At 38.0% G+C, this 17,721-nt stretch overlaps 1 protein-coding gene and 1 pseudogene across 1 annotated transcript; both read right to left on the bottom strand.

Moving 5' to 3' along the window:
* Positions 1–4,549: 4,549 nt before the first annotated feature.
* On the bottom strand, positions 4,550–9,979 carry LOC126790982 (low affinity inorganic phosphate transporter 1-like; annotated as a pseudogene).
* Positions 9,980–13,077: 3,098 nt separating this feature from the next.
* Positions 13,078–15,964, bottom strand: LOC126792545 (probable inorganic phosphate transporter 1-7). The gene is made up of 2 exons (XM_050518951.1): positions 15,906–15,964; positions 13,078–14,926 (listed from the first exon to the last, which is right to left on the bottom strand). Exon 2 carries the CDS (start codon positions 14,867–14,869, stop codon positions 13,247–13,249), a length of 1,623 nt encoding a protein of 540 aa, XP_050374908.1. The 5' UTR covers positions 14,870–14,926; positions 15,906–15,964; the 3' UTR covers positions 13,078–13,246.
* Positions 15,965–17,721: the final 1,757 nt, after the last annotated feature.

The following is a 17,721-nucleotide window of genomic DNA, read 5'->3' as shown; positions in this document are numbered from 1 at the left end:
TTGATGACTCTCATTGTTAATCTTCTCATGTGAAGACTGCAATTGAGCACATTTCATTCTTACAAAGTATTTAAAGTGATATTAGTAGACCTTATCAAACTGAATGTGGACATTTTTCGGTCTTTTTATGGTATAGGTTAAGAGCATCGACGCGTTGGTTACACGTCGCTTTGCTTTCCGCAAGGAATGATGCATTTGCTAAGTTTTTAGCTATGATTATCATACTACGGGCTCACCACCTTTCTCATCTAATCTAATCTTTTCAACTGGATACCGTTGGAAAGTTCACCTTCAAGACTTTTGTTGATTTCATTTTGCATGTCTACTGGGAACGTCGTTGAACATATTGTTCCTCATGTTCATTCACAGTATGATCTAGTAGAGCTCGGACTTGGTTATGGGTACTAACCTTCCGATCTTTGCATGGGGATATATAATGTTGTTGCACGCAGTGACACTTATTCGTTTCGAACCCACAACTCACCATGCGTTTAGTGCATACCAGATGGTTATTGGATACTATCCCAACATTCTTTTCACTAACGCCTATTTGGTTAACTTGCTTATGTGCCTCCATTTTAGTATCTCATATGGGTCTACATGAAATGATTAAGTATTTAGGTTGGTTATGATTTATGAATCACCAACACTTGTCCGCTATTTTCAATCTACAAGCGTGGATCTCTATTATGTGATATCCGCAGATGGTCACTTTGATGAGACATACTTCCTGTCGTTAGTAGGAGATATGGAATGTTGACATTCCGGTTTTAACGCTAGGAATTGACGTGGTGTGACACTATGTCTCATTAAGATCTCGCACTATTATAAGTTAGCAAGAACTACAACGCATTATCGACCTCCAGAAAGTCAAAGATTCGAAGCTCAATGACTTTACCGATGTTGCGAAAGTGACGAGATCGCACATAAATGTTGTGATGTGCCGGTAAGGTTGGAACTCTCAAAATATGGGACAATTTCACATGACCTGGTCCTAGCACGTTGACACCATCCCTGACAGTGGGAAAGAAGCCGGCGATGGCACCATCGTACGCTGTGCTGTTGTCGACACCCGTGGTATTGCACCACAAAACAAGGGCGAAAAACGCAAAGATGGACTAGTAAAGGTCATATCTTTGGTCTTAGCTCCTATCTAGATAAGGGGGACACTATCAAATTCTCTAGAATCAAAACCAGAAAGAAGTGAGGTGCGTAGGCACAAGTATTTCGCCTATCATCAAGAGATATTCTCTGAAAATGTCTATCAAAATTTTTGTAAAACGCTACAGACTCCTTGTGTTGATGTTCAAGAACAAAAGAAATCTCTCAATTGATCGTATAAGTGTGCGTGTATGTTAATGGATTGATTTCCCATGATTGATGATGTATTCGCTTATGGTCTTATTCCATTGTAAAGTATTAGCGATGAGCAACTTGACCGAAGTGGAAAGAATCAATACAGGCTGAACTTGACTTGTTATGTTAGTAATTGTTCATAAGTGTAATGAGAAAGATGAAGTCATGCAATATTTGCAGGACTTATGGCGCAAAGATTGTCTCATTATCCTAGTATTAAGTATTAATTATGATGAGTTATATTATCTCGTTATGGACATAATTGCTTTCCGCTACTTAATCAGTAGTAGTGTCCATGAAAACTGATTTGCAGCATATGATAGTGGTCATAACATATCTGTATAGGGATCTTGACACAAATATGAAAGTGCCCGAAGGACCTTAATTGCTTGATTAACTACCTTCAAACCATGAAGAGCTTATACAGTTAGATTGCGACGTTCGAAAGAACGTAGTACAATCGGTTGCAAAAACTTATACTCATATGTGTTCATATGAAAGCCAATTTTGGATTCTCTATTCCATCTAAGTAAAAATGATGATGAGTTTCAATGAGTTAAAGATTCATATATGTAAGTATTGGGACACTATAGCTTTCATTATGATGTGATTAAACTATGCGTCTATGCATCGTCATTTGACTTGTATTGCTAATTTGACATGGGGTTAGTTCTACACTTAGTGAACCAACACAAATTCTATCTAAACCAATGCCGCCAGCAGCTCCAGCAATATCAACGTACACCGTGGTGTAGCAGTCAACACTGTAGTGTAGAGGATGCGCTACGGTTTCATCTCGGACCAAAATAAGTCCTTCATTGGTTCATTGCCACATTCCTTTGTGAAAGACACATTAAATGTGACAAATCAGAATCTGTCTAGTTTCGTATGTCAAATTCAACGAAACCTATTGGACAACTCAGTCTTTCTCGATGAAATACGGTGAATTTGGTACCGTTGGGTGTCTATGTGTCTACTTTTCAGGGACACCAATTATTTATTCATAGCTATCGTATTGAGTGAGTTATGGCCATTTTAGCAAAATAGGACAATTATGTCCAGAAATTTGTATGTCAGTCAAACTTCGACAGAGCACTGTGAACGGATCCGGTCGAATTAGGTTATGAACTTTATGTCATTGGAAAGCCACGAGTGTCTACTTTCCAAAACATTTTACGATTTGCTAATACATATTGTGATGATGAAGTTATGGCCGTCTAAGTGCGTAAAGGTCATTCCACGCGGGAATCTGATTTTCATTGCAAACTCTTGTTGTGAATTGTTATGCAATCTTATTTCCTCATATCTAAGTTTGACTAAGTATAACATGTATGATCTAAGGATGTATGGATAGATTAATAATTAATCATTAGCCCAAGACTACTTTTGAGAAACATGTAATGAACGTTGTATACGTTGTTTTTTGTACTCCATGATTATGACACTAACCAAGGGGAGTTGTTTTGTAGACTTCATGGGGAGTCTACCTCATATGATACTATCAAATGTAGATGGTGCATTGTGCTTTTTTTCCCTTTGATCAAGCTTTTGTTTTTACTCAAGAGGTTTTTTATTTTGCTTGACAAAGTTTTTACAGAGGCAATGATATGTGCACCATGCAACCTAGGCATGCGACACAAGAGGGAGTGTTCTGGGAGAAATACAATTATACCATTGTGTGTCGTAGCCTTATTAGGTTTCATGTTAGAGATAGATTCACATATCTGTAATAGATTATGATTCCAAATCCTACGGAATTGTGGTTATCTAATACATATATATAAACTTTATTATCAATCAATAAAGAGTTCAATTATGTTCTTTTATGTTATTATTATTCTCGCTTCGTTCATTCTCGAACACACTACACATTATCAGTCGGTTATTGTGTAATATTGAAAAATTTCTAATCGTGTTACCGCCAACCTAAAGTTTCAGATCCTTGTCAACTTACTAGAAAGGAGAATAGTGGTACGGAAATCACTATCAACTTTCCCACCACTAATTAATGAGGCTATTCCCATAATTCTGTATAACCGTACCCTATAGTCCTTTACACCTTGATTCCCTCCGTATCTACAGCACCGCTAGATTTGATAGTTCACACGTGGCGCTCACAGACTGGACGATACTATTAAAAACTGGATATTCTGTGAAAATTCCCCCAAGGTTTTAGACCCTCAGATTCTCCACTAGACCAACCAAACCCTTTTACAAGGTCACTATATATATCAATCATATCGACTGGTGTCGATCGATCCCGAGAAGTTTCCTTCATATAGTTGCTTCATATTGAGACGGATTTAGTAATTACATATCCGCTTGTGTATATATATATATATATATGTTTGTTTTAGCAAATTTATTTAAAACATACATATATGGGCACACATATAAATACAGATGATTATATATACATATATAACACTACAAAAGAGAAACATATAATTATATATAATATAAACCTAAAATCACATTAATCAAATCAAATATTCGGTAATATAAACCTTGACCTATACACAACCGGAGTTGCTAGGTACCTTTCACTCCACCTCCAGTAGATGGCCGATCCTACTTTAGACCGCTTGGGGAAAAGCAAAGCTTATAATGCATCGTTGATAGCAGGACTTTCTCGCTGTAAGGAAATTGCTGACTAGTGCAGGCTTTTGTATTTGGTAGAAGTTAGGCTAGCGACTCGATGGACTTGACTATAGTTGCCGAGGTTAATCGGACTTGTTTGCTACATGCAGCGCGAGGCGTACATCTGGGTAGCTCCGCTCCGATGGGAGACTTGGTTGTCAAAGTTAGTCGGACTTTTGCTCCGTGAGGAGACTTGGGTTGTCGAAGTTAATCGGACTTTTGCTCCGTGAAGAGACTTGGTTTGCCGAAGTTAATCGGACTTTTGCTCCGTGAGGAGACTTGACTATGCGATTGCGCGATAGTTTGTTTGACGTTACGTGTGTTATTCTGCACATTCGACCCCTTTATATAGAGAACACAAATTATTTTTTCTTGCGGATCAAGTCTTAAGAACCTCCTAGTTGATTTGGATTCACCTTTCTTATTCAACTCAGATTCTATGCAGCATTAGTCCCTGAAATCTATTCCAATACGGCAGGTAATCTTTCTCTTTGATAAATTTTCCCCAAATAACCGGTCCACGAGCCTAAAAAATCTAAATAATACCGGAGTATTATTTTAGGCCCAAACAAGGCACTACGAAAGTAGTGGCATTTGGTCCAAAATTAGAGAAAAAGAAGGTCAGTGAATACATAAAAACAAACCCAACTCGGTTAGCTTTCAGAGTCCAGTGATGATAAGGAATGGCTAAAGCAAACATGAAAACCGTCATGAAGAAAAATCCCATCAACTGAATTGTGAACCTCCCTATATCCTGCCTCTGAATGCTACTGTGAACCAATACCCCGGAACTGTGCTGCAGAGAGCAATGAGAGTCCGTGCTCTAGAAATTCTGAAGACTTCTTCCATAGCACTCATGGTGTTTGCCTTAGGGATCCAACCAATGGCACTGAAGATGTCCTTTTGGAATAGATTCTGACTGTAGAAAGCGATGTCTAGCAAGAACCACGTGCTTGTACTGCCAAGCAAATGAAGACCATGACGGTGAAGGAAAGCCTTCAAAAATAAACCAAAATCATTTCTTCCTTGTTCGGAGCATTGCTCTATTTTCTCCGGTTCTACTTCTACATCAACCTGCATGACTTTTGACATATCAGCCGCCGCCTGTTTTGCATTCTTGGCAACCAAGGCAGTGTACCGAGTAGTTTCGGGCATTTTGGCCCCCTCCAATTGTAAGTAAGCAAAGCTGGGATTGCACCAAACATCAGAATTATTCGCCACGCGTAATCTGCTTGTGGGAAAATAGAGGCAGCTGGATTAGCTGCATAAGATGGAGCAGGATATAGGCCTTTGAAAACTGCAGATACAATTATCGCAACCATCCCACCAGCCAAGATTCCAAAACCTTGCATGGCAAAGACAGCAGCAATGAAGGTGCACGAGTTTTTTTATTTGCATAGTCGGACTTGATAGTAGCAGAAAGAGGGTAGTCACCACCAATGCCGAAGCCTAGCCAGAACTTGAAGAAGCATATCGTGGAAATAACAGCCTTAGGTTGTTTACCAAATGAAAGGCCAAACGCAAGGGAGCACAACACCATGACCATAAGGACCATTCCATAGACGCGTTTTCGGCTTAATTTGTCACCGAGCCAACCAAAGAAGAGCTGGCCTGAAGGTGTGCCACAGAAGGCTACACCATTCACAGTAGCGGAGACATTTGAAGGCAGACTTCCAGGATCAGCAGAGCCATGTTGTTGATAGTATATGCGACCCAGCAATTTGGTGACAAGAGATATGCAGAAGAGATATCAGTGAACAAGACCATCCCAGCAATCACAGTTACACTGAAATGATACCATTGTGTTTTTGCGACATCGAGTGCATTTAACACCTCCAATTGGGCTTTAACCTGACTAACTGCCCTCAACAAAGTTCTTATTCTTTCAATTGTATGACCGGCAACCTGAAAAATGTAAAGTGTGTAAAATTGTGAAGTTTTTTTGGTTAATTAACGAATTTTTATTCATTAAAAGTGGGGCAAGCCCAATAACAAATCCCGCAAACGTGAGACCAGAAAAACCAACTAGAATCTAAGAGCACGGACCATCAACTCAATCACATATGAATGAGTAATCGATGACCAATGACTTACTAAACTACATAATACAATAAATACAGTAATACTACCTAATCTACCACTCACACCATTTACCACATGCTGCCATGAAGAAGTGAGAAGTGCCAAATCGAAACATTGTTGACAGAGTAACTGATGGCAAAGAAATCTCATAATACAAATCATTCGGATACCCACAACACTCAAAACAGTTCCATACAAACCACTATCAATACCTAATTCATGAAAAATCTGTGACTGACGAAGTAGAACCGAGAACCGAGAATCAATACCAAGAAAATTGGGGGGGGGGGGGGGTGATAAACTCACGCGTGTCTAAAACGTTATGCACCCATAATCCAATAGGTGAGTGCCTAAATGCACTTTAAGTGTACAGACACACAAGTTCTCACTAAGGTATATAATGGTGATCAACATGTTGTTTTGGTGTTGGATATCTAATGATCTGGAAACATATGAAATTCTCTGACACCGGTATGAGGAACTAGGTCCTCCCACTGGACAAAGCCAGAAAGATCCACAGAGGAATAAAATGACACCACAAGGGTGTAATAGGCTCATTTATATGTAGCACATGGTAATTAACAATGCTAATAAACAAAGCAATAAAGATAGATACCTCAAATAGGTAAAAATACCCAACCCAGGTCGTGACCGAGGCCCAAGCCCAAGGACACGAACACCATATGGACTGTATCCAAGTCCAATAGGCCCAAGTAGCTAAAGGAGAGGAATCTGGCTCTGCCCTCCCGTTCCCAACCGACACCACCACCAAGCCATCAAAACTATCCTTTGTCAAGTTACTGTCATACCAGTCGAAATGCCATCAGAATCAGGCTTCCACCACCGGCGCGCACATGCGACTCCCACCGCTCACCCACCAACCATCCAGATCGGAATCATAAATAAATTTGAGACAAAAACAAGTGAAAACTCGGCATCCGTACTCTCCCGTGAGCCTCTTCGTCGAACCACCAACACTAGGCCGACCACTGATCACCATGTGACTTCACTCTAATTTACTTGCAAACCCAACCCCGATCTGTCCTCTTACCGAGCCACTTCTGTCAATCCAGCCGACTGAATCTGAGGAGGACAAGCTGGAGATATGATCTTCGATTTGGGATTATGAACCATTGATACATCCGCAACAACACTAATGAAATCCCGTTCGACCACCCACATCGAGCACCGGCTTGGCCAGAGACCAGCACCGACTGCGCAGCGCAGTCGGACAAGAGGGAGTGGGCATGAGAGAGAATTTGAAATTAGGCGCGTGTGGCGCGTTCGAACTTACGGCGCTAATGCAGGCTGTTCCAATCTATAAAATTGTGAAGTTAATATGTGAGAAACTGAGCAAATAAGAGAAAACCCGGCTGTAAAAGCTTGTAAGATCAAAGAATATTGTGTTAACAATTTATATCCATCAGTATATTCACAGGACATATGTAAAGAAATTTCTGGCACCCCCAAAAACCACCCGAAATGGATGTTTGATTCCATGTTAGGCATTAACAGACCAACTAAGTGGTCAGTTAGGTTTAACAAGCTATATCAAACAACTAAATGAAACCTGTGAAAGCACAGCGAAAATGTGGTTAAGCTATATCAAACAACCATACGTTGGCTCAGCCGTGATGAAATGTTAAACTTATGACAGCACACAACAAAAGAAGGGCCTTATTTAATTGGTTGATTCAACAGGTAATGAATTTACGTCAAGACATAGAACATTAAGAAGGACCATACAGCTCTTGATGATGATAACCAGAAAGAAACGTGAGAAAATGACCCAAAGCAGATGAACTCATGTGCCAAAAGTTGAATTGGTACATATGTAGCTGAATTTGCAGAACGATAAATATACATGCGTGATTCTGCAACCAAAAATTTGTTCTATAGTAGTTATTGTTCGTTCAAAAGATAAAAATAAGTTGGGTTTGACTGTTTAATTCGGAGCTATGTGGCTTGGGTTTTTTTCTCTTAATACGTAAAACCAGTTTTTACTAATTAAACATGAAGGTGTTTGCCTGAGTTCGAACCTCATGGGTAAAGACCCTCCTTTGGTTTTCAACCATTCTTTCATTAGGGTACACAAATTGATGTCTTAGGCTCAAATCGGTTGATGGAGTCATCGAAGCTTAGTGGTTGATGAGTTACATACTTGTTTTGCATTTTCATTTTTAGATGTCCGCTTGTTTTGGACTTTTTCAGACTTTAGTTTGGTTAATAAGCGCGTTTTTGCGTCTTTATCTGCTTTCTTAATTATTAGCGTGTATGAGAGATGACATGTCATCTCTTGTATTTGATCCTTGTGGTCGTGGAAGGGCTTATGCCCAATGAACTTAATTCATTCCCCTAAAAAAAAAAGCTGTAATATACTGACCTGGAAATAAACAAAAGTGGTAACAGTTACAAACTTACAAGTATTGTTTGAATATCTTTCGTTGTTTGGGTCGCTAAACAAAAAGATATATCAATTGGCTGTGAGCATAATTCTACAGGAAAATTCGACATGTGATTAATTTCAGTTGCATTTTTCATTATAATAAAGGCAAAATTATAAAATAGTACCATTTTCATTATAAATTAGAAAAATGTCACTATTTATTTTTCAATTATAAAAATGTCATCTAAATTGACTAAAAATTATAAAATAGTTAACAAGTTTGGAACAAAATTAGAAAATAGTCATTTTAAAAATATTCCAGACAATTTTGCCATTTCTTCTTCATATTCTTCTTCTTTTTCCTTATTCTAATTTGGCCATAATTTTTCCGTTTGGCGATGGAAAAATCTTTATTCTCTCTTTCATTTGATACCCTACCCACTCTGAACCGACTACTGTACATAGTGCAACAACCCTCGCAAAGGGTTGCCGCCGTCCATAGCGGTGCTCCAAGCAATTCCAGCGAAACCGGAGTTTAAGGTTTCATAATACTAGTTATTCTCTTCATTCTAAGCATACTCATACCAATCTCCTTTGGAATTTAATATCATTTCGCATATTTATACATTTCCTCTCAGCATGTCACACAAGCTGTCACACCGACTGTCACACATGATGTCACACTACCTGTTACAACCCTTGCACCCACTACCTATCACACCCGCTGTCACACTCCATGTCATACTACCTATCACACTGTTTTATGTGACTATGTTGTAAGAATAATAAGAATAAGAAGAAGAAGAATAACTAGAAATAACGAACTTTTGTTTATTGTTATGTGGTTTTGAACTTCTCGAATCAACTAATACGATCCACATATCGACACTTATGTTGTCGTACAAAACACCACTAGTCACCCTACATGTCACACTGTCCGTCACACCACCTATCACACTACTTGTCACAGCACATAATTAGTGTGGCTGGTAGTGTGACAGATAATATAACAGGTAAATTGAGAGTCACACTACCAACCACACTACCAATCTTACTACTTGTCTCACAAACATTGGTCATGAATTTAAACACATATTACAATGAGTCACCAACCGAGTCACTCTTTTCAACCACCGAGTCACCGAGTCACTCTTTCCAACCATTACTCCTTTCCCCCTTGTAACTCCCACCTCTCTCTGTCTCTCCCTTCGAGGCCTTCACTTATCTATCTCCTGGGTCTTCAACCAAATATTGTTTCTACAATCGCCGCCACCACATGTAAACACCATGACTCCGACGTATGTGATCTTCTCCTCCACCGTGAATCCAATTCCAACTCATCATCTCTGTTATTCACGTCGACGACACATCCTCATCAGAGTTGTCGTATCTTACCGGAGCATCTTCATCACCGTCGTCATAGTCGTCCAAAGCAAGAGTGTCACATCTCTGTGCGAGAAAGAAAGTTGTGTGACTCCACCGAGGCAGCTCCACCATCAACAGCTCCTCCTTCATCCAAGACTCTGATTTGGATCGAAGAAGCTTTTCCGATCCGAGAGGAAGTTTCTAATGTGTCGCCGGTGTGGCTCTTCTCGATCTTTATCAGAATATCCAAGGAATATGATGATGGCCTTTGATCTTCACGGACTTTCCCGCCTCCACATCCTTTTTCTACAACGACGCCGAGTTCGGTTTCTTGCTTGGCTGCCCGCTCCAGTCTGATCTGGTTCAGATCGCTACGGCTGTGACGTTGTCGTCTTCGTTACCGGAGATCCTCAATAGAGGAAGCCAGCGAAGGAAGAAGAAAATATCCTCGGTTTCTCTTTTTTTTTTGGGACAGTGGAAGTACTATAAATTTTACTAAATTCGTGGGCAACTATTTAAGAGATTCAATTAGATGAATTTTTTTCTAATTTTTTGTAATATTGCCTTATTTTTTTCTAATTTCATGTATCAAATGCGACTTATTTAAAACTGAAAGAGCTCAGATTTTCCTATATCCTCGTTGGGAACTGAAGTACGTACGTGAAGTTAGGACTCTTACCGGAAATCATCCAAGAATATTCTTGAAGAGCAAAAGCAAAAGACGTTGAAGTCTTTTAACATATATAACCAAGTCCGGGAACTCAATTTCTACTTTCCAAAGCAAGGAATGGTTACATCTTATTCTTTTCATTTTGAGAAAAAGGAAAAAAAATGAGTTCACAACGTGCAGAAGCCTAGTGTTTTCATGCAAGTTGCACGCTTCAAGGTCTAGATTGATCTCTGCAATTTATTGAAGAGTATATGTATACGATCAAGAAAAAAGATGACTAAAAACTCATAGATGACATATGCACCCTACTTTTAATCAATCAGTCATTTATTCATATATTACCAAATACATATTTATTGACAATAACAAAGATGAGAGCCGAGGTTCAAATCTCTTTTTAAAAGAGTTGAAATGGAATACCGTAGGGGTAAAATTTCAGGAATTTTCTTAGGTACCTCCATATATGTAATACCCGCATTGATTTCACAACAATTTGTTATCATTGTGGTAAATAGGGTTATTTTTGGGTAATTCTAGTTCTATTAATTGTAATTACTTCACCCATAACATTTTACAAGATCATAAACAAATAGTTGTCAATATAGTAAATTTGATTAGTTATTTATAAATATAAAAAACACAAGTTGTTTTCTTCTCAAAGTAATAAATTTAGATCAATAAAATTGTAATTTTGGTTCAAAAAGTAGTAATTGAGGGTATGCTATACCTCAAGGTATTGTAGACGACCCCGAAATTTCATGCATTGCTTAGCAATTTCAATTTGACTTGATGTCGAAATTATAGTTCTCTTCTAAAAAACAGAAAATAGTCTAAACCGAAAAAAAAAACTAAAAATTTAAAGGAAGGTTATATTTGCACCTCCAAATTTGCTACATAGACCTCCATCGCTTATTACACCTTCAAATTAACAATTCGTATTTATCACATTAAGATGAGATCCGAGGTTCAAATCTCTTTCTAAAAGAGTTGAAATGGAATACCGTAGGGTTAAAATTTCAGGAATTTTCTTAGGTACCTCCATGTATGTAATACCTGCATTGATATCACAGCAATTTGTTATTATTGTGGTAAATAAGGCTATTTTTGGGTAATTTTAGTTCTATTAATTGTAATTACTTCACCCTTAACATTTACAAGATCATGAACAAATAGTTGTCAATATAGTAAATTTGATTAGTTATATATAAATAAATAAAACACATGTTGTAACTTTATTCTCAAAGTTGTAAATTTAGATCAATAAAATTATAATTTTGGTTCAAAAAGTAATAATTAAGGGTATGTTATACCTCAAGGTATTGTAGACGACCCCGAAATTTCATGCATTGCTTAACAATTTTTTTCAATTTGACTTGATGTTCGAAATTATAGTCCTCTTCTAAAAAAACAGAAAATAGTCTAAACCGAAAAAAAACTAAAGGGAGGTTATATTTGCACCTCCAAATTTGCTACATAAACCTCCATTGCTTATTACACCTCCATTTTACTTTTTATCATACTTAAAAACCTAAGTGAAAATCCTCACTCTTACAAAAAATACCCTCAATCTATATCTCTAACTTTATTTGTGTGAACAACGTAGTTCTCTTTCACGAAGAATCTTTTTTTTTTATGTAGTTCCCTCCTCCATGATTTAGCCGGGTAAGCAATTTGTGTCTCCCGTATTTGGTTCGTGGTTTTCTGATCAACTTTTCTTCTTACAAGTTTTGGTTGGATCAAGCATCCATATAATTATTAGGATTAGTGATAAATTTAAGTCTCCATATAAGAGTCATCCAGAGAGATATTGATAAGAGAAAGGGAGAGGAAGAATAATTCCACACACCAAATTGTGGTAATGAATCTTTGCCTCAATTTCAATTAATATTGATTTTTTAAAGATGAGAATTGAAATTATGAATTTATTGCTTTATCATAGTCGAAAGCTTTCTATGGGAACTGGGTAGATGTGAAAACAATTAGTTGAACTTAATCAATCTTCAAGTATGATTCATGTTGTGTAAGAATTAGATATGAGTACAATTATTATAGTTTTAGGAAAGTTCAAACAATCCAAAACCCACTTCAAGCAAGGATTTAAAAGTGAAAAGAACATCATTGTATTTATGATTTAATTTCATTGTCCTTATGTGTCTTTTCCTTTGAGTTGATAAAGAAACAAAAATATAAAAAAGATAGAGGTATGCATAGCCAATTTTGAAGTGTAACTAGAATCTCCCAAATTTAAAATGTGAAGAACACAAAAATAGTTTCAGCGCGCACATTTTGTCATTTGATAAAATTATCAATGCTGGGGCAATGGGGCGTAGCACATTCTTGTAATTTGAACAAGTAAAATTGAAAGAACGTACAGTTGTATCAACTTTTGCGCCATCGGACTAATTGTGTGAAGAGAACTGCATGTATGATAACAATAGGTTTGATTTTGGTACAATCATCTTTCAATTCCTTGGTGTTTCCTCATATATATGAGATGTTTTTGGTTTTTGTCGATTAAGATATAAGCAAGAGTAGTTGCAATGAATTTCAAACAGTGGTAGAAAACAAACGATGGAAATACATCAAGCCAGAAAGAAATTTCATATAAATCAATTACACAAGAAAACCACATCCAAAAAGACATTACAATAGTAGTTTCAGCAATTAAGCTTCCACAAGCCAATATATCTACATTATTGTTGCATTGCAAATCAAGCGATCACCTGATTGTAAATAGCTCACCAAACCTAAACCTCAACTGGAACGAACTTATTAGTAGGAGCGGCCGGCTCTTCCGTGGCCTCATTTCCATCTTCATTCTCACCTGTCAACTCTTCAAGTGATTTTCCCTTAGACTCTGGCACCAGGAAAGTAAACGCCATCCCCAAAAAGTTGATCACACCAAGCATAATCAGAGAATTCTTCACACCAATGCCGGCGGGATACCCTGCATCGGTCTTCGTCGGGTCCTTGCTTTGGGCTGCATACAAGAATCCGAAAGCTCCCACGATTGCTCCCGCCTTCCCAGCTGCAGCGGAAATTCCGTGACACGTCGACCTGAGACGGGCCGGGAAAATCTCTGCGGGAACAACGAATGTGGTGGCATTGGGTCCAAAGTTGGCAAAGAAAAAGGTTAGTGAATATATTGCAATAAACCCAATTCTGTTAGGCTTCAAGGTCCAGTGATGGTATGGAATTGCCAGTGCAAACATGAAGACGGTCATGAAGAAGAAACCCATCAGTTGGATGGCAAACCGGCCAATATGATCAATGAACGCCACAGTGAACCAGTAGCCAGGCACAGTGCTGCACATTGCTATGAGTGTCTGTGCTCTTGCAATTTTGTAAACCTCATGAATTGCATTCATTTTATCAGCTGAAGGGATCCACCCGATTGCGCTGAAGATATCCTTTTGGAAAAGGTTTTGGCTGTAGAAGGCAATATCAAGTAGGAACCAAGTTGAGGTTGTTCCAAGTAAATGCCAACCATGCCTTTTAGCAAACTCCTTGGTGAACAAACCAAAGGAATTGGATTTCTCATCAGTATATTGCTGTACCTTTTCCTCTTCGGCTTCAAGTTCAACTTGGAGAACCTTGGACATGTCTTCTGCAGCTAGCTTGGCATTTTTGGCAACAAGAGCAGTGTAACGAGCAGTTTCGGGCATTTTCATACGCCAGTAGTAAGTCATACCAGCTGGAAGTGCCCCAAACATGAGAATTATACGCCAGACATAATCCGCTTGAGGGACTAGAGAAGCTACCGGATTCTCTCCATATGTAGGAGCTGGGAAGCTTTTGTCGAAAGCAGTTGAGACCACCAATGCCACAATTCCTCCAGCCAGAATTCCAAACCCTTGCATAGCAAACACAGCGGCTATAAAAGCCCCACGGGTTTTTTTGTTGGCATATTCGGACATGATTGTGGCGGAAAGAGGGTAGTCGCCACCAATGCCAAACCCAAGCCAGAAGCGGAAGAAGCATAGAGTGGCCATCACGGTGGTTGGGTGATCAGAAAATGAGAGGCCAGATGCGATGGAGCAGATGACCATGATGAGAAGGGTCATCCCATAGACCTTTTTGCGACCCATTTTGTCACCGAGCCACCCGAAAAAGAGTTGGCCGGCTAGGGTTCCAACTAGGGCCACACCATTAACGGCAGCAGCCACATTTGGTGGCAAAGAACCTGGCTTTGGATGAGTTATGTCGGTGTAGTATATACGGCCAAGTAACTTGGAGACCAAGGAAATGCAGAAAAGATCATACGCATCAGTGAAGAATCCCATTCCCGCAATCACAATTGCTGTGAAATGGTACCACTGCGTCTTGGCCACATCAAGTGCATTTAGCACTCCCAATTGAGCTTTAGCCATTTCTTGTCAGTACTAGTCCTCCTCCAGCGGCTTGCTTGAATATTTAAGCTATAATTCCTGCACAAAAACAAAAATATACGCCTTCAAAATCAAGAATATACGTACAACAGCCTTCTCACACGTTAGTTCTATACTACGGTTATCCAGCTAGAAGAGATTCGAATCATGATATATCATCAATCAAAATCTTGAGTTAATTAGTAGCGTAGACACTTGAAAAGTTCACGCTAGATGATATTATATGTGAAAAAATGACATGCATGACACGAGAACTAGTTTTAATATCTAATATGATCTCATCACTTATGAATTAAGAAGTTGCTTCATTTCCAACAATTAATTCTTATGTCTAGCTAGTATAGAAAAACATTATCGTGCCGATGCTCTCGACTTGCGAGGCTTGACCATGTCGCCTTCATCTTCGCTTTTGCATTTGGAAACATTGATATGGAGTTAGTGTACGTGGACTCAGTTTATTCAACTCTTGCAGTCTAAAATGGATTTGAGTATATATATATAACCGAGAAAATTAATTAGTTTAGAAACTGCCGAGAGGATGAAATTGAGAAGCTATATATGCCTGAATTAGACATAAAAATTATTAACAAGTGTCGATCTGTGTAAATCACAAGCTAGAAGTGAAAAACATATATGGAGTGCGAAGAAATGCTTGATCTTCGTTTCTTCCCAGCTGAAGGAAATTGAAATAGAAAACTAGAAAACAGGGAACAAATCCGGCCGGGTATGAAAAGCCAGGCAGAGCAAATTTGGAAGATGAAGCCTAGCTCCAACTATCCAATATTGGAAAAGAAGGGCTGCCTGGCCTACCATATATGATGATATGATAATGATCACGTACAACCGTATATTGCAAAAAGGAAAAACTCAAAATTACCCAAAATTTGGTATGTTTCAGTGGTCCTGGTATTAAGAAACCAGTTCCAGTGAACAAGAAACTTAATTGGAGCTAATAAAAAACATGCATTTTGATTGAGATGAAAACACAAGTTGTTTGTTTGCAGGAGAGATCACTAACCTTCTTCTTGAACAAACATTGAAGAAGAAGATGTAACTTGGGTTATGCCGTGGATTACGAGGCAAATAGAGTTCTCTATTTAAAGACCGACTGAGGTTTGGATACAAGTAGAATCTTATAGCATCTAACGGCATATGCTTATGCTCTAGCTCATCATGTCAACGCTCCAACAAAGTCCATCACAATATTTTGTTCCCTTTTCATTTATATCTCCTAAAAATGCAAAAATCTCTTCGAGTATTACTTACTTACACGATTTCTTCTTGATAATTGGCAAATTATTAGTTATCCTAGTTTTTTTTTTCAACTCGATAAAGATTAGGCGATATCAGCTCCTCTTGAGTAGTCTATAGTTTTTCAATTATTATGTGTTTTGGTGCAAAATTTTTAAGATACTTCATTTGTTTGTACATTCGATGACTTCGATCACGTACAATTTAACAATTTTATCAAACTAAGTATTATGAAATAAGTACATGGAACAGATATTCAACATTAGGACACCGGTCACACGATTATGTTCAAATTTAGTGGTAGCAGAATTGCAGCTGGTTTTGGTTGCGTGCCATTCCATTATGTCTTGAATTGAGTTCCTTGCTCTTTCCATATATAGCATATTATAATGGAAGAGTAGGAGAGGAACTTGTTTATTCTTTTTCGTTTTGGAACGAAACTTGTTTATTGTTAACTGCGCGCCAGATTAAATACTCATTGCATCATCGATCATCGATCATCATCTTATTTTTCGAAATGAATATAGTAATAATTTGATTTGGATTCTACTTTTCAAATACTCTTCTGCCGTATACAAGTATCATGTATGGAATAACTTTCTTATAGGTTATCACAATTTCTACCGGAAAAATAATAGGTTATGGAGCACTCGGTCGAAGTTGGGATCGAAATTAATAATACGTTATGTTTTCAATCAGGCATGTGTGCATAGATTACTCCTGATGTTGAAGCGGCAAAGCGAGTATCTGTTTTCACTTTTAATTTGTACCGATTTTCGCTCTATGTGGCGTTTACTTATCTTTTGCACTATTAATTAGTTCATTTATTTTAAACGATTAGGTCTAGGTGAATCAATCCAAGTCTTCGATTCAATACCAATGCTTGCAGATAAAAGGTTTTGGTTTTTTTGATGATAATTAGTAAAAGAATAACATACTCGTTGACATTCGTATCCAATGTATATATACACACACACATTATACAACAGTAAATATATCATATCACATCGCTGACTTTCTATAAACTGATCTATAAGTACGTAATTCGTTAGAGTCAAAACCCTAGTTGATGCAAATAAACTTGAGTATCTTCAAGTTATGCCTGTAGTTTGCTTGCAAGGTAGTGTATAGTACCTCAATTTATATCCTTTAATTTTTACACTTGTTCATATAATTCATTAGAAAATAAGCGTAGGAGCATATGAATATGTTCAGTCGCCACCTGATTTGGTAATTACGATTATCCATGACCTACCAGATGACTCATAAACTCACTAGTTTCATGTGGACAGCCGCATAATCATATTAGCCTAAAATCCAATGGCTGCAAGTCAACCAGTTGACCCGTATATATAAATTTGTATACGTCTGTAATCTGCATGATCGATGGTGATCCCTTCACTAGTCGAACGGTCATATATGAACTCTGAAGTTCACCTTGGTTCACTTCTTCTTTCTCCCACTTTTCTCACAATTAAGCTGCATATATAGTTATATACTAGCTAGACATAAGAATTTCCAGCTAAAGTTATATTAATTTTTTATTAGATCTATTATATGTCTATAGAAACTTGTATAGATCG

Source organism: Argentina anserina, chromosome 4 (assembly GCF_933775445.1).
Source record: "Argentina anserina chromosome 4, drPotAnse1.1, whole genome shotgun sequence".
Lineage (NCBI taxonomy): Eukaryota > Viridiplantae > Streptophyta > Magnoliopsida > Rosales > Rosaceae > Argentina > Argentina anserina.
This window is presented reverse-complemented; position numbering and strand designations above follow the sequence as displayed.